Source organism: Rhynchophorus ferrugineus, unplaced genomic scaffold, assembly GCF_030347505.1.
Source record: "Rhynchophorus ferrugineus isolate W39M unplaced genomic scaffold, kcgeb_rfMv2 rfM10, whole genome shotgun sequence".
NCBI lineage: Eukaryota > Metazoa > Arthropoda > Insecta > Coleoptera > Curculionidae > Rhynchophorus > Rhynchophorus ferrugineus.
This window is the reverse complement of record NW_027472589.1, coordinates 29,785,015-29,804,239: the sequence shown is the minus strand read 5'-3', so window position 1 is coordinate 29,804,239 and position 19,225 is coordinate 29,785,015. Positions and strand designations below refer to the sequence as shown.

Genomic DNA, 19,225 nt, shown 5'->3' with positions numbered 1-19,225 from the left:
CTGTGGGGTACTACTAGCAAATCTAACATAGCTATCCTCCAGAGGTTTCAGAATAAAGTATTGCGAATCATCGTTGATGCCCCATATTACGTGTCCAACAAACTGATTCAGCGTGATATCCCTATAGAACCCATAACGAGTGTGATTCGGAGTGTTAGTGCGAAGTAATCTGAAAGACTATTACTGCATCCCAATACACTCACCAAACAGTTAAATGTGCGCGATGACAGTGAAGTGCATAGGCTCAAACGCAAACTGCCATACGAACTGATTAATAGACACATAGAGTGAGTTTTTAGAATAAGTTAGGATATACTTTAAAATAAGTTAGTATAGTATCTAGAACAATATTTAGATAAGTTGTACAGTAGATCACTTACTGAAGTGATCTACTACATGTCAGGATAGTTATATTATATAACGGAAATCATATAATAATATTAATTGCCCACGGGCAGATTGTTAATATTCTAGGAGATTAATAATAATAAAAAAAAGTTTTATAAAATGACGAACTACTATTACAATTTAATATATGTAGCAGAATAGAAAACTAGATTATTATAGCCAATTGACAAAATGATCGTTAGTATAGAAGTATGAACAACACTGTATGAGTGCGAAAGTAAAAAGGCATCAAGGGGCAAGGCAATGTATTAAGAGCTTGGCATCTTATAGAGATTAACATGAACAATGTTGTAGAAAAGACGTGCTTATTAAATGTACTTATTTAAATAAAGTCAAATTACTGTACACAATGTATTAAATATTAAGTTGCTATTAAATATTACAGTATGTAGTTAGTTAGTTGTAGTATTATTAAATAATACTACAACTAACGACAAGTATATCATTAATATACGATGGGCTTAGATTGGATGGATATTAATAGTGGGGAATAGTATTGAAGGTTGTTAAAGATTTGCATGCATGCGTGTAATTGTTTAGAATTTAAATAAGAATTTAGTCAGAATGTGTGAAAGGGAATTAATACTAAATGTTTCGCAAATATAGCAAAAACATCAGAGAGAATACTTATTATAAAACTAGATCAAATATGTATACAGATAGTAACAAAACAAATTAAAGAGAAATACAGTGATATCAAAATGACTTGTCAAGGAGACATAGCAATTAAGGAAACAAGAAATAAATGTAAAAGGGTAAATATGATTTCTAATGAAAATAAAATGTATTAGTTGGATATACATTTACTAATTAGATGGACTAGCTCTTCAGGGAAAAGCACTGACTAAAAAAAATGTCTAGTACTCTACCTCATACCTCATAGGTGGCGTGGAAAAGAGTTAAATGTAAATATAATAAAACAACCCCAACCTGCAAACTATTGTCGCCGTATCCATGAGATGTACCATAGTGTTAAAATAAATCATATTTTATAACGTTATTTTTGTTTCCTTATTTTATTTATATTAGAATTTTGTTAGAATGTTAAAGCCAAAATGAGCAAACATTTTTATTGGATAGAATTATCTATGATAGTTACTACGACGGACTGTGTTTGTATGTTATATACGATATTTTGATTTTAAAATATTTAAAATAGATTAATTTTATTCCCTGCTTTTTTTCCATAAAACCTTTTAAAACAGAATATTTTAAATTATACTATAACTTTGAACAAAAATAATGCATACTTTTTGGAGACTTATTTTGAATTAATGGGTAATATATTTGTAAATTTGATTACTAGATATTTATCTTCTAGTAATATAGTTTATTTACATAACTCTAGAGATTGACGAAAAGAAACAGGTTATATTTATATAATATTTATTTTGAAAATATCTCATAGTAATTTCAAAGGATTTATTAAGGTCATATTAAGATTTATTAAGATATTTTCAAAGCTTAACAGTTTAAAAAAATGTTCTTAAGAGGAAAATTTAAACTTAATTTAAATAAAATTAAAATAAAAAAGTCTAGTTTCTTCTAACAGCCGTAGTTTTCTTTATGATAGAAGAATATATAGAGACAACTCACGCCAAATTTCAACAAAGTCGGTTCAGTAGAGCTTGAGATATCATATCGACGGTCACGAGAAAAAGTTTGCCGCTAAAAGATGTTTGTTAAGTTTTGAAAATACGAAATAATGCGAATTCTGGATTTTCTTTACTCGAATTAGTAGCACACATATATTAAGTCCAATAAAGCATCCACATGTAGATTATGTTGCTTTTGTATCATATAGAGAAAAAACCTAATACCAACACACCAGTTTGGGTTTATTAACAAGCATTCAACAATTGACCAGGTCTACAGAAAAACAGATGTTATTAGAAAAGCTTACGAAAGTAAAAAAGTATGCTCAGTTATATTCTTAGATGTAGCACAAGCCTTCGATAAGGTTTGGCATGAAGGCCTTGTTCAAAAACTACAGAAAATGTTACCAAAACAACACAACGAACTATTAAAAGCGTACATTACAACCACAATGTTTAGAGTCAAAAAAGAAGAAGCTTACTCTACAATAAAAGAAGCCAAAGTGGGTTTACCACAAGGAAGTCAACTGGGGCCAATACTTCTACTCTACACATGTAATATACCACAAATGGAGAATATTGCGATGGCTACATTTGCTCATGATAGTGTTATTATAGCTGTCGGAGATAATAGTGAAGAAACCAGACGAGAATTACAACAGGCAAGTGACAATATAAATAATTGGACACAAGACTGGAAAATAAAAATTAGCGAGAGTAAATCTGTGCATGTGCAGTTCACCTGCTATCAGGCTGTACAAGCACTAATAACATTAAATAATACTATCATTCCATATAGCAACAACGCTAAATATCTCGGAATGAATCTTGATGCAAAACTTCGCTGGAACGAACATATATAGAAGAAAATAAAAGAACTGGAATTGAAATATAGGAAAATGTATTGCCTAATTGGAAGAAAATCACAATTATCCGTGCATAATACATCGCTATTATACAAGCAAATACTGAAACCTATATGGACATACGGAGTTCAATTATGGGGATGTTCTGCAAAGAGTAACATAAACAATATAATTTTTTAGCACAAAGTCCTGAGAAGTATTGTGGGCGCACCCGAATACTACAGGACTGACTACCTACATAGGAACGTCCAATTACCCACAGTCAGTGAAGAAATCAAGGAATGAGACTCCATTCTCATGAGAATATTGAAGTATTGCAACTTTTGGATACAACCAGACCACGACACAGTTTCAAAAGAATCAAGGCATGTGATCTTGTGTAGTGTTGTGTAGCCAGGTGCATTTAATAAAATACACAGCAGTGCCATGTATAAACATTATTTCACCAGAGACTGAGATAGGTCCGATGGGTCCTACTAGTTATATACCTAGATTTAAGTTATCATAAAGACAAATTGTAGGTTAGACGGAAACGACTAGTAACAATGTAATAATTAAATAATTTTATAAAAATGTTGCTTTTATAACATGCCGTTTGGCGCTCACGAGATCGTGGACTAATAGGTCCAATCCGTATTATACACTATCTTATATTCCTGCTGCATAACATATTCACCAAAACGTTGTAAAAATATTTACGATGACCTGATACATTCGATCCAATTATAGTACCTAGTATCTTTCGGGGATCTCTAAAAAGAACACACACTAAATATAGATAAAACGAAAATAATAAAGGGATTGAGCTTTGTTACCGTCATAGGAATGAGAGAAAAAAAATACATTTCGTATGCTTATAGACTGTACAGGCACAAACACAATAGATTTTCGTCGTTGGTCGTTTCCAGACGGGACAAACAAGATTACAGACCACCACCCGAGGATAACCGCGTCCTCCCTTCATAATATAGATTTTTCCCTTTCGTACGAAAGTCGGTCACTTAAAAACGTAGAGGCCTCGGACGACGAGATGAAGACGAAAAAAAGCGCACAAACCGAAAAAAGAATCGCGTATCGTCCCAACCGTTTGGTAGTTAAGTTGCAAGGACTCCCGGAGGAACGTCGGGCCACAATAAATTTTAGCGTTATGGAGGCCGGATCTCTTCGAGGGTAACGGGTTTTTTTGCTTTAATATATCTCGTCGGCCGATGATGAGAACGTTTGGGGAGCTCTTGGACACGCGTATATGTCGTGGCTACTGTGTGGAAGGCCGTTTAAAGTGATGATGTAATTTTGGAAAACTAAGGATTAAAACATTTACAAATTATTTGACTAATATACATATATATATATATATATATATATATATATATATATATATATATATATATATATATATATCTTTATCACACTTTAAAGAGAATGTAAGAAGAGAACATTTTCGTGCGATGATTTTTTACGATTTTCGACGTGGATTATCGCAACAAGAGTGCATCAATCAACTTAATTTGACTTTTGGCGATGAAGCTCCATCAAAAACCACCGCGTATCGCTGGTTTAGTGAATGCAATCGTGGTCGTAGTTCGCTGTCCCACGAGTTTCGTGAAGGTCGTCCAAAATCGGCTGTTGTGCCAGAAAACACTGATGCTGTGTGCGAAATGATTAAGCAAGATCGTCATGTCACCTATTGTGAGACTGAGGCATCCCTAAGCATTAGTTCCACCAGCATATCTGCGATTTTAGATGAACACTTAGCTGTGCAAAAGTTATGTTCGCGTTGGATCCGACACAATTAGACAATAGCTCAAAAAACCATAAATCGTGTCGATTGGTGCAAAGAAATGCTTAAGAAATTCAATCGCGGTGCTTCGAAAGACGTTTATAAAATCGTGACAGGTGACGAATCATGGATATATTCGTATGAGCCCGAAGATAAACCAAATCCAACAAAAGTTGTTCGCGCACGAAGCACTTTAAAGAAAATGGTGGCCTGCTTCAGGAAAACTGGTCATTGCAACAGTGCCTCTAGAGGATCGTAGAACAGTAAATTCTGATTTTACACAAACATTAGTTTATCACAAGTCTTTGGTAGAAGAAGGAAAACAAACAAGAGAAGCTGGATTGTTCATCATGGCAATGCGAGTTCTCACACATCGGCTCAAACAAGAGACTATTTGAGCACTCAAAACATCGAATTGATGGGTCATGCGTCGTACAGCCCTGATATGCCACCCAATGACATATTTTTGTTTTCATCCGTGAAGAATAAACTGCGTGGTCAACGATTTTCATCGCCCGAAGAAGCTAATGAAGCGTTCAAAAATAATGTTTTGACGATACCTCATTCGGAATGGAATAAATGCTTTGAAAATTGGTTTAAGCATGTGCAAAATTGAATCATCGTGGCGAGTACTTGAAAAACAATAAAAATATTCGCAGCTTATTAGTAGCAACTATTTGCTTTTTTTTCCTATTCCCGAAATATAAATAGTGATAACAAGTTGTGAGTTTTCATTCCAAGGCACAAAAATGTAATTAAATCTTACAAGGCGGGAACTAGGCAATACAGTTTGGTTTCATCATCGGCAACTTGTTCACAGTACTAAGATCATTCTACTGTAAGTAATCTTGGATCTGGATCTCTCGGTAGCAATTCTTGGACCAATTGAATTTTGTACGGAAGCATTTTCAAATCAGTTTTAAAGATTCGCCTTAAACTACGTACAGAAATGTGTAACTGGCAACCACGTCTTCGAATTGTTGTTTCTGGAGACTTTGCAACACTATTGCGTTACGAGACGTCCGTTAGGATATTTTTGATGCAATTTCCGTTGAGTGGCAATAGTGGAACGATTATTTTCAATAAATATTGTCACTATTTCTGCTCGTTCTTGTGGCGTATATTTATCCATAATAAAATTTGGACGTCTATACAACACAATGGTTAAAGCAAAACTGAGCTAAACATCACATAACCAAGATTGCTCGCTGTTAAAAGAACATCATAAAACTGATATTTTTTTTGATACTGATACATGCTGATACTGAGACTGATAAAGATTTTTTTCTATTCCTCCTTTTTCCCATCTTTCAGGCAATTTATGAGAGGTCAGAGAGGTCGCGACTCATATGTCGGAATAAGTAGTAAGCAAGCTCAAGCCCTTCTCATTTTAATGTTTGCAAGTAATGTTTTCACCGGTTTTGGAACATGTGGTTGAGTATTATCATGCTGAAGGATAATATTGTTGTGTCTTTGATCGTATTCCAGCAGTTTTTCGCAGAATGTTTAGCTCAAGCGCACTAATGGTAGTCAGTAGCGATCCTTGTTAATATTTTTATTAGATTTTTTTGTAGCTTATAGTATACCACAAGCTGATCCCACCAAATACAAAGCGTTAGTTTGGAGCTATGGATATTCGTCTCTACCGTAAATAGTGATATCCATTATCATCATCAGTAACAATAAGGTGAAAAAAACATTTCCGATTTTGCCGTTGAAGCACCACTTCATTTATGACCAAAGGCATTTGAATGTATCTTGGTTTCAATTCATACGGCACAAGATCTGCATATTCTTCTTGAGTTTTACACGGATCATCATCGATTAATAGCTTCAAATCCTTATCTTCAAATTGTTTTGCCTGTCTAGAATGCTCTTTGTTTTCGGTGTCAAAATCACCACTTTTAAAAGATCAAAACCAATATTCACATGTTGAAATTGATGAAGCTTGGTTTCCGTAAGCTTCACATAATATTCGATGACCTGCAAATTGAAGTAAAAAGTAAAACATTGCGGACAGCATCGCAAATGCATTAAGACATTTTCAACAGACTGAAAAAATATTTGTTCACACTTCGTGAAATGACTTAGTGGAAAGAGAGGCCTTGTCAGTGAAGTATCAACAGCATACAGTAATCTTCACCGATTCCATACTCTTGTGCATACTCATAGATATCCGAATTTCCTATATTCCTAACTACCATTTCAGCGCCTAGTGCCCACCGGTGGTTGTTTTTGAGAGTAGTGGTTAGGTGATATATTTTTGTTAATTTTATGTTTACATCATTCCTGGTTTATATAATTATTTATTATTTAATAGGGACAACAACATTAAATAAATAACAGAGAAACAGACGATAAACTAATTCTGTAGATTACTAAAGAACAATAGTTTATTTATGTTAAATAATATGAAAACAAGGAGCAATATGACGTAGTTTCGTTAGGTGCGATATGCGAAAAGGACTGCCAACTACGGTACTACTACAAATGAAAAATATGTTTAAATGTATATAATTGCCAGTGCCCTGAAAATAATACCAACGGTATAGCATGTAAACGCATTCATGAGTGCAGTTGGTGAAGATTACCGTGTACTAAGCATCAATACGATGTTGATTACAAATCTACCTAATGCGATTTAACACACAGCAACACCACTGGTGTTGACAACTGTTGTAAATCCTTTAGATCTAATTTATAAGCCATAATTAACCAAATATTAACAATATATCTGGACAGCCCTCGCTCGTAAAATATAGTAGCATGTTTTTTTTCGAAGTTAAATGTTCAGCATCACCGGGCGACACGTCGACACCGTGTAGATTATTATCATTTAATTATTCTGGACGTGATAACCCCAGTAAGGGTGACGATGGTTTGCGGTGGCGGCGGCGGTGGCCGAGGCCCCGGGCATGTTCTGTTTATATAGCGCTGATATAATTTGTCCAGCTAAATGTACGGCGGCCTACGGGATTATATATTATTCCAGGACGGCACTTCCGCATCGATGAAGGTTAAGCTATTCAGTCATGCCCGGTTAAATTAGAAATTAATTACCATCGATGGGCGACGGGCCCTCTGCCGTTTGCCTTCTGCCAGTTATCAGTCGAGTTCAATATTGATCTATGAAGTTTGCGTTCTTATAACTTAGGCACTTGTGGAGATCGGTTCTTTTATATCATAAAAGTACACGTTCCAACATGAGTTTATTTACACCCCTGTGGGGTTTGGTTTTCCTTACCAGGTGTATCTGAAAGTCATTACCATTTTTTCTAACAGATGTCGCTAGGTTTAAGTATGCTGTGGCGACAGCCACGACCCTTTAGGCCAAAGTACAAAGGTTGGCAATGCCGGTGGATTGGTACCATGCAGTTCCGGGCTATAAAATACCATCATGACGATGTCTCGTTCTCTGTTCTTTTCTCCATCCCCTTGTAACAGTACCACTTCCACAGCGCTACCGTACTTCCTCTACCTAACGTAATATACTGTCAATTCTCCCGCCGACCACATGTATAATTTAATATTAAAATAAACAGTATTTCTTCGACCAGTGTTTTCAGTTCTCGTGCAAATTCCTTCCAAAAATAGTAGTGAGTGTTCTGACAAATAATCGCAGCGGCAGCCACACATTTCGACGGACTGACCCTCGAACATTCCTACAATGCAATGTTATGATTTAACACATGTCCTTTTTAACCGGTTTCAAAAAAGAGGAGGTTCTATGTTCGGTTGAATATATATATATTTCTAATGTATGTTCGCCAATTTTTTTTCGAATTCTTTTTTTATTCGAAAAAGCGCCCTTCCGAGGTAGCCCCACTGGAATGAAGTTAGGATCTGATGGGAGAAGGGAAAACCTCAAATTTTATAGACACGTACAGTATTTTCACATATTTTTTATCTAAAAAAATCAGATATTCGTGTATATCTTAGTTCAGTGCAAAGGTCAGTCAGTTTGCTTTTTAAACACTAACCATATCATATAAGAAGCCGTGTAAACATTGCAGGCGACTGATTCTATGGTGTAATGGTTAGAACGTTGAGCTCACAGGGTCGTGGATTCTATTCCCAACGGGGTAGCAACTTTTTATCATTCTAGAAGGTTTAGAACATTTGTCAAATCAACTAGACTAGGTAGCGGACCACGGGGCCTGAAGCGTTCCTATTTTCAATCATTGTGCCATACTTGATCGAATGCTTTGGAAACATTTAAAAATATGGCTCCAGCTTTGCGACCTGCCTGGTGGAGCTTGAGAACCCCTTGGTTCGTCCTATTTGAGCTATATTGTGAGAACTTCACGAATACAACCCGCTCTAATTTGGATCTCCATCAATCAAGAGAATTCATCCAGGTAAATTTTTACAAATTTTTTTAATTTTTGACTTTCCTGCTGGATCTTAGGATTCTTTTATGTTTTAGAAAAAACATCTGCACCAAATCTAAAGGTGCAATCATTTTTAAATGTGTTATTACAGCACACAAATAAAACAGCATGGATCCAAAGCAAATCAACCTGCTATTAATGAAAATATCGAAGTGACAAAAACACTATACACGTGTAAGTTATGCCAACATACTACAACGAAAGCAAATCTTCTAATGAATAATATAAAGTCATCTCATAACATAAATGTTGAGAAGTTATTTAAATGTAACACCTTCAAAGAACTTGAAATATGGAAAAATGATCTGGTTTTTGTCTCTGAATTAACAAGTAAAAGGCATATGAAGGTTAAAGGAAGTAACAAGATAAATACACATTGCCCAGCTACTGTTAAATTAAAACAAAGAGGTGAACAATGTGAAGTAGAATTCACAATGAGGTTTGTTACACCCACTCTGAAACTATACAGTATCTCACAATCAACTTTTCTTGAAACCAATAGTCCATTTATAAGGGTTTTTCCTTGCCCAAGTAAACTAGGGGCCAGGCACTGGCAATAAAATGTCCTACCAGAGAGGCTCAAAATACCGCCATAAAGCTATAAAAAGGCAGATGTTATAAAAAAGGTATTTTGTATATAAATATAAGAATTTTATAAACATATTTAACAATGTTTCTAATTTATCTCTCTGACATCCTGAACACTATTTTCCAGAAAATGTGAAGGAGGTGAGTGAAGAGCAAAGTGGATATCAGTCGGACATTGAGATGGAGAAAAGACACCAAGGAAAATGGGGCGTATTATCGGAATATTATTAGACGCTTTCGAGGGACCTTCCAGATTCGTCCCATAGACAAAAATGTACGAAGAGCTTTACTGGAAAAAAGAAAATGTTTCAGTGTACATTAGTGAACGAAGAGATAGATGAATGATTTTAGTAGGGCATTAAAGAAATGGAAAAACGATACTAAAGAAAATAAAGGCAAAGTGTTTACAAGATTTTTACATGGTTGAAAAATAATAGAAAAACGAGATCGTCGTTTATCGTTCAAAACAGCTGCAAACTACGAACGTTCGCGATCCTCGCATCGAAAGCATTACGATGACAAGCCAATTACCGAGCCCGAGTTATTACCTGATCGGATCCCCCGTGCAACTGGCAAGAGCCCGTCGAGTGGTGCGTAAGGATGAGGGGAGTAGAGGGATGGTCTCGAGGAAATTAAATAAAGCATCGGCGAGAGGACGCTTTTGGCCGCGCCGATATTTTAATTTAAAATCGTTTTGCTCCTGCCGTAAGAACGCTTCCCCGAGAGCGACCTTAAGGAAAAGATGCTTTGCGATGTTTATGCGGAGAGGCTTGTGGTACTTTGTAAGTAGATTCGGGCGATCTGGTATCGGTTTACTTTGGTCGGTGTTTCTGAAGCGAGTTGTAAATTAATTATTTCGTAAGATCGAGCAGCTGTCGGGTACGTCTTGATGCTGCTGTAAATACAGGAGATAAGCAAAATAACACGAACACTATGCAATATAATATGGGGATCTAGTTCAGTATGATCTAAGGGTTGCAGCACTTCGGCGTTAACATGGGAGTGAAGTCTTTCCTCATGTCTTGCTACGAATTTATTAATTTTCACTATAAAGAGTTGAATCCGAAGGTCTCGGTGTAGGTAAATGTTTCTATAGTGTCTGGGTGTATCTACAATACTTCTCAACACTTTATGAATTGTAATCTATTCCGATCTGTTGGTCAATAAGTTGGTTTTCGTGTCGACATTTGCATCGAATTATGAATTTTTCTCCTGACATGTTTATTACGTTCAGGTAATTTTCTTTTTTCTGATAGTATCTTGTTGGGTAGTAAATTGCAGCTAGTATAATCCTATACGTTCCTGAATTGATTGCTACCACTGTTACTTGATTAATCTACTTTATTAATCTACTAGCGACCCGCCCCGGTTTCGCACGGGTGCAATGCTGATACTAAATTAAATACACTACAGAAAAAATATGAACGTTGTATATAAAAACATAGCGGCCCGCTCCGACTTTGCACGGGCATAAAATATATATGCCTATGTCACTCAATGAAAACATGATTAAAATCGATCCAGTATTTTTGGTTCATTCATTACTGCCCTTGGCCTGCACGCATTAAATTTGGAGTAAAACAATTCCTCTTCCCCTATACTTACTATGAAGATTTCCTGCTATCTTTGGAATATCTAAATTCATACAATTTTTATTACATTACACATTTTTAAACGCAAATTTTAAATTTGTAATATCTCCGAAAATATTTGTTTAATTTACATGCTGTAAGGAACCATATTGATCTATATTAATTGCACACTGTATTTAAGGTACTTAATTCGATAAGGATTAATGCCGTATTGCTTAAAATAGCTTCGTAAATAAGCCATTTTCTTACGTAAAAAGTAAACAATAAAAATGGTTAATGTGGGTTATCCCTAAAAGATAAACATATACCATCGCGGACTTTTTGGTAGACCTTTTTATGGTGTACAATACTGTAGTACATTAATTTGATCTAACTCGTAGCGTTAGGCAGCGTTTTTGCTAATTGCTAAATAAGCCTAAAAAAATAGGTTAATTTACGACATCACGTTAGAAACCTCTAAAATTAGCAATGTTGCCTTAGTATATTATGCATGTATTATACATATAAACCTTCCTCTTGAATCACTCTATCTATTGAAAAAAACCGCATCAAAATCCGTTGCGTAGTTTTAAAGATTTAAGCGCACATAGGGATATAGGGACAGAAAAGGCGACTTTGTTTTATACTATGTAGTGATTATTAATATGAGTCATGTTTCTTTATAGTGGGAAATATCATTTTTACTTATTAATCCACATTCTACTCACGTGGTATTCATTGTAAGTTGCCCAATTAACTGAGTTGTCTCCTTTCTATGTATCATTCAATATTGAGGTCTTCCTGTTCATTTTTGTTACACCTCTAACTCTTCTGACATATTTTATTTCATTTCTACAGCATATATTTGTATATATATATATATATATATATATATATATATATATATATATATATATATATATTTGTTTCATTGTCTACGTCGCCAAGTCAGTATAACTCAGAGTTACAGCTGAATTTCATTAGTCTCTATGGGTTTTTTTGGTATCTTGTATAGCAGTATTGGCCGTAAGTAGTTGGGATGAAGCCTTCTTTGGATATTCCAAGAAATTCGGAGGACCTCCCCACCCCACACACACCTAATAACATGTGGTGTGGCCGCAAAATCGGGACAGTCTTAGCACCACGAGTGTGGCCTGTGGAAGAAGGCAGAGTCCTAATTCAATGGCGATTGAATGAGCTTCTGAGCTGGTTCCTCGAATAAACCATAGTAGAATCGAGTAGCTTTATTATAAAAATCACCAGCCCACCCTTAATTCTTACATACATATAATTTAGATCTTTTTCCAAATAACCATTACCTTTTATTGAATTGTAATTCGAGTTCTTTTCTATTTTTTGTTGATGTGCTTCCAACGAAATTTTGAGTTAGGAATCATCTCGAGGTACTTAGTATTGTTACTGTATAGAATGATAGTATTATTAATATTTATCGCTATATAACAGCTTGGTTGTAGGTAAAATAAGTATATTTTAGGCTTTTATTTTGCATGTCTGGCTCTTGTTATTTATATTACTACATTCAGTCATTACAAGAATTCTCACAGTCATTTCGTCACAGTGCCATGAGAAAATGTAACTATAGTAATATATATAGTAAGTAAAGAACAGAGTCCAAAATACTGCCTTGTGGTTCACCTGCTTCCGTTTTTTTCATTGCTAAGGAAGTTTCTTCTTGTTTAGCTCTAACATCCTGGCCGAGACAAAGGATTTTAAGAAAACATCGTGATATAGCTGAGCAAATTTTTTCTCTTTGTGATATGAAAATCTGGTTTAGCATTAGGTTGCTTAATGATGTCAAATCGTATAGACCTATTTTTCTTTTCTAACTACTCGACAAAATATTACTCAATAAGTCCAATAATAAAACAAACCTAATTCCGGTTTATCAGTTTGGATTCCGACAAAAACAAGCGACCAGCTCTATAGAGTAACGGACACCATTGAGCGTTATTTGAAAGAAAAACAAATATGCTCTGCAATTTTCCTAGGAGTAGTACAAGCTTTCGATCAAGTTTGTCACCAGATCTAGATATATAAATTTAACAAAATGCTGCGATACTAATATATAGAGATATTAACATCATACACTTCTAATAGGCTCTTTAGAGTCCTAAGATCACTAATACCCTTATCATCCTTATCTGATTTTTTCTAGTTAAATACCAAGAAAAAACCAAGAAACACCCATAAAGAGTGTATACGCAGCTAGCGATAAAGTCATAGATTGGACCAAACAATGGAGAATAAAATTAAATGAACTCAAATCTGTTTCTATTATTTTTACCAACAAGAAACTAAACAACCCATCAGTCTTGAAAGTGAATGGTGTTATAGTACCATATGTAAATAGTTCTAAATAGTTAGACATAATAGAAGCATGTCAAAGAGAAATTAGCCGAACTGAAAATAACTCCTTGGAAGAAAATCCAAAATCTGAATGAACTCAGTTCCATTTGGTTTAAAGGTTTCTTTTAAATTATCGGCGAATTCTTCAACTTCTTGGAGATTGATAGGTGGATTGTGCAAATAAGATCACTTTGGGTTTCTAGTGGATTTTCAGCGTAAATAGCCTGTTTTCTTGTCATTTGTTAGATCACCGAAATAATTATTTATGAAATCACGTTTGGTTTCCAATATTTCTTCTTTTAACTTGTATGGTATATTATATATTACAGATGTTCTGTTTTGTTCCAACTTTTTTTGTTTTCGTTTCTCAGCTACCATTTACTTCTTTGGGGTAAATGATTGCTTTGGTTTTCATCTTAATTTCAGCGGTGCTATTATAAACAACCTGTTGGGCTACAGTAAGTTTCTCCTTCTAAATCTAATAGTTCCGTTGTCTTGGATGGTATATTCAGCTGAATGCGATAGCCAAGTTCTTCTGAAAATTCTTCCCAGTCTGTTCGTTTATTTGTTGGTGTTAGGTTTTATTATGTCTTCATTTGGAGCCAGAATCACTGGTAATGATCTGACTTCAGGTTAAAGTTTTCTTCTATATCCATATAGTATGCAGACGTGTTTATATGCTACGAAAACATCTAATAGGTCTGGAATTTTAATCCATTCCGATCTGTTGGTCAATAAGTTGGTTTTCCTATCGATATTTGCATCGAAACCGCCTGAGGTAATTTTCCTTTTTCTGATAGTATCTTCAAATTCACTTTCTACATATGTGGTATTCCTTGTAAGTTGCCCAATCAACAGTGAGTTGTCTCCTTTCTATGTATTCTTCCACTGGTTCAATATTGAGGTCTTTTCTTATATCCTTACTTCTCCCCCTGCTCATTTTTGTTACACCCCTAATTCTTCTGACGTATTACATTTCTTCAGTTGAAGTACTGAAGTATAACTATAGATTTTATTTTGTCTTAATTTAGAGCCAGAATTACTGATGAATGATCTGACCAAATGGTTGAAGTTTGCTTCTGTTTTCATATAGTTTGTGGATATATTTTTGGCTATGAAAAAATATAATTTGTTCCGGATATTTTATTTGGACTAGTCTGTCAATAAGTTTATTTTCCTGTCGACGTGTAGTTACATCCTAGTTCGGCAGCTGCTTGTTAAGGTAATTATCCTTTTTTTGATTGTATCTTGGAGGGCGGTAAATGGCAATATAATTCTGTACCTCTCTGAATTGATTGGTACCACTGTTACTTGATTTTCTATTAATGTGAGACCTGCTTCTTTATAGTGAGAATTATTGTTTTTAATTTTTATTTCATTTTCTCTTCTTGCGTTATTCTCTGTGTGTTTTTTATACCTGATAACTCAACATTACTTAAATGTTCACACTATATTAATATATGTCCACATAACACCTATAAACATACATCCCTGACCTTTAAACCTCTATCACTAGCGACATAATCTTTTACGATGCAATTTCTGCTATATTCGGTTCGTGTGTCAGTAACAGTAAGTAATGACATGAACAAGCCAAAATGGAAACAAAAAAAAACGAGCGTTATGAAATAATCTTATCTCGACCGTAAGCAAATAAAGTATAACGAACAGTTTCGTAATGGGCACGCTCCCCTGATTTTTCCCATTTGTATCCTCGGACCGAAAGTACCGTAAAAGAAATGATAAAACAACGAAAACGTCCATAAGTTTCGGTATTTTACGGCCCATAACATAACCGTCGACACGCATGTTTTTATTACGTTAGTTATTTACTTGGGCGATGGAGCCTCACTACATTATTCTTGTTTTATTAAATAGCAGGAATGTTGCGACGTTTTAGCGTTAAACAGTGACAAAATATACATTTTTCCTGCCGGTATCTGACGTACTTTATACCAGGATAATGCTTCAATATAAACAGCATGGTTTTATATGTTTCCTAGTAAATTCTTTCTTCGTTATTTGTTTTAATATATAAAAATATCAGTGAGAGGGTAGCGAGGTAACAGGTTAAGTTGGGTTTGATTTACCACCTGCCATATATCCGTTAGAACGAAAGTAGAAGTAGAAAAACAAAGTGGAAATAGCAGTGTGAAACAAATTTATAAAGTAAGTTGTGACTATTGCTGTATTAAGAAATTAGTGGCTAATTTTGGAGAATCATAGCTGGCGTTCAGTAAACTTCGGTAGTTTCCACATAATTTTGCGATGTCGTCGTCTACGAGCAATCGAGAGGAAGAATCCGACGAGCTACAGCGAGCATTTTGGATTTGTCCTGGTAACTGAGTGGAGGTCTGTTTTGAAAGACTAAGAATTTTGTTTTCTATAGTTTTTTGAATATTGCCAATGATGATAAATTATATTGATATATATGAGAAATATTGCCACCAGCTAGAGGTAATCTATTCATTAATGGAGTTTGTCCGTCAACAATACTAATAAAAATTGTATTGATTGATAACAATTAGAAGTAAAACGAAGTCGTTATATGTTTTAGTAATAACATCTATTTTAGAGGAAGTATCCCTTGAATATACTGAGACACATGCGGGGCATAAATATGAGATTTGTTACAAAAATGGACAAAAGCCGAGGGGGATACATACAAAGATCAATTGACTGCAGGTCTAACTGTCGATAGGATTTTGCAGAATGCTAGAGTGGTAGAGTATAATTCTCTAAGGATAAATGTGCTTACAAGAGTTGACAAATCGTTTCATAAAAACAGATAATATTAATTCTTAACGACACCATAATGATCTAACAGCTACTACTCTAGATGTAGAAAAGTGGAACAAAGAGTTTTTCTATTTAAAATAAAATAGGTAATGAGTTCATGTTTTGTACAGTGATGTCTTGACTAATAATTTAATTACTTTTATAGATTAGATATGACTAAAAAGATTCATAGAGTCATTCTAACAAGCAAATTGAAAACAACTTTTCCGTTTCCATAATTGTACTACGAGCCACTATAACAGTTATATAACAAAAATATGATAACTTAAACTAGAATTAAATGTATCATAGCAGTAATAAAAATAACACCACTTACTTCATCTCTTTGTCGCACTTATTGCCAGCAAAAATCATCGGGATCCTCGGCTGCACCTTCTTTTTGGTGAGGCCTCCACCACCGCTCGACGCCCTCGAGTTTACTTTCGTTTCCATGATTTGTTCGCGCAGCCTGATTGCCTCCTCGAACGTCTGCCTGCTGTCCATGCTGAACACGATCACGAACAGATCACCTGGAAGAGGGAAATATCCGATGGATAAAATTGGCCGACAGCTCGGACAGGCCTCCGAATGAAACTTTATCGTCCATTGAAGCGGATGGAAACGGACTGACATAAAGGATTTGCTACACGGCATTTACTATTGGTAATTCCTCTGCAGGTTTAGCGATTCTATTGAACATATGTGCATTAACCATTTTAGTTTTAATAATGAACGATAATGGGTGGTAAAATCTTTTTAACATCAAATAATCACTAAAATATTTATCTATAATAAAAACTACTTGATTTAGGGAACTTTTTATCACCTAACGTCGTGTTACCTTTCTGGTATATTTAATTTAGGATTTTATTAACGTAAAAAAAAACGAATATAAAAAATATTTTCAACAATTTATTGGAATAAATGTTTTGTAATATAAGTCGTTCGATTGGACTATTGTTTTTATTTCGTGTGACTCTTCCAGATCATTCGGTCAATCAGTCATCCGTACCACAAAACTGACAACACAGAATTATGAGAAGAATACGGAACGTTGCAGCATAGAGTAATATATAGAGTGTTAACTTAATACAAATAATTTCCAGAATTTTTTTGCGCGGTCTCAGCAAGAAGATGCTGAGAACGTCATTTTGCTGAATTTCATTAGTTAGTTTAAATTACAATTACAGGCACCTGTAATGAAAATAATTGAAAATACTGAACAATTAAATTATAAATAAAACCAAAATGTAATTTTTCACAACCACATATTAATATAAAATTCCATATAAATACAAATATTATACAAATAAATACAAGTATTATACAAATAATATACAATCAAAAAGTTAAAATATAAATATATAATATGTATATAATGTATATAAATAAAAAATAATTAAATGTGGTTATAAACATGGCTGTAATTTAATTGAAAACATAACATATCTCGTGGTAAATATAATCAAAATTGTCTGAAGCTCTTTTTCCCTACTGCATATTTCTTTAGTGTTATCAATTCAAATACGATGTATTAAAGTTTCTATCTTTTGTTCCCTCATACTGAGAGAAGAGCAGCACAGCTGAAAGTCTGTGTCTGTGAACATTTTACTTACTTCTTCAACACAAAAATGTATTGTGTCAAGTCATAATTATTATTACAATGTTATTGCGAAAATTGTGGAATGGAAAATTAAAACAGCGAAATCGTATAATATACGTCAGAATGGAGTAAACATAACAAAAAGTAATATTTTAACGAACAGCAACAAAAAATTAAAATGTATGATATACATAATAATTGCTACTGTACTTTTATTATGGTAAAATTGAGGAGTTAAAAAGACAACTTAAGCATCTATTAGTAACAATATAATAAAACAGGAATGATAGTTTCTTATCTATAAAGTAAATCTCATCTTGTTGGTCTACAAATTGTTATTTTGCGTTAATGTATTTTATTAACATCCTTGTTGAAAAGGTTATGTCGGTTAAGAAGCCTTAAGCCAAAATATTGATTATAAGTATGTTGACCAATATATATTTGTGTCAAGTAAATGAACCTCTTTATAATAATTAGGTTTTTAATTGATGGCACTTTACAAACAACTTTTTAAACGGTAACAAAATCTTTTCATGTAGTATAATCACATTTACCTTCAATGTCATTTTGCCATCTCCCCATTTGGGCATATTTTGGGTATAATCTGTGTGTAATATTTTTATGATTTCTTCTGCTGTATTCATGTAAATAATAATATATATGAACACAAATGCTTTATATAAATAATTGTATACGCACCAGGTAAAGGCAATGCTACATCACACTCACATCTTTAATCTAGTTAACTTGGGTTGTTCCTTCCAAGGAAAACTACGTCTGGTTTTTTATTTCCGCACATACACTGGATACACAACACTTTTGAGGATGAAGATACATTATAATCAAATAATAGTGATGATATTTAAGACACATAAATGCTAATTGTATTTTATGTCAGATACACAAAAATAGCGACGTAAACAAACTGAAACAACCAATGGCGTTTTAAAAATGAGCCAATCAAATGCCTTTATAGACCAATTCAAATGAACGAATAAAAAAAGTGGTCTTTGAGGCAGCGTTGAATGGAACACGCAACACATTTCCTCGGTCTCGCCTATTTAAGTAAAACCTCTACATATACTCTATGCATTCCAGTGCCGCTGCTGTATTTCTGACAGTGCATTTTGACAGTAAATCAGTTAAATATATTACTGCAATAAGTATTAAAATTTAAGAGTCATATTCTTCTTTTGTTTATTTGTTTTGGGTTCTAAGTTGTTTTGTTGCTCATGAAATGGATGCGCAGATTATTAAATGTGTCTTAGGCGTATTGAC

The 19,225-nt window shown here is 34.2% G+C and overlaps 1 protein-coding gene across 1 annotated transcript in view; it reads right to left on the bottom strand.

Moving 5' to 3' along the window:
• Positions 1-19,225, bottom strand: part of LOC143204032 (dexamethasone-induced Ras-related protein 1) — a 180,357-nt gene that overhangs the window by 22,575 nt on the left and 138,557 nt on the right. The window contains exon 4 of the mRNA XM_076416455.1: positions 16,682-16,874. Coding sequence (XP_076272570.1) covers positions 16,682-16,874 — 193 coding nt within the window. The remainder of the gene's footprint in view (positions 1-16,681; positions 16,875-19,225) is intronic.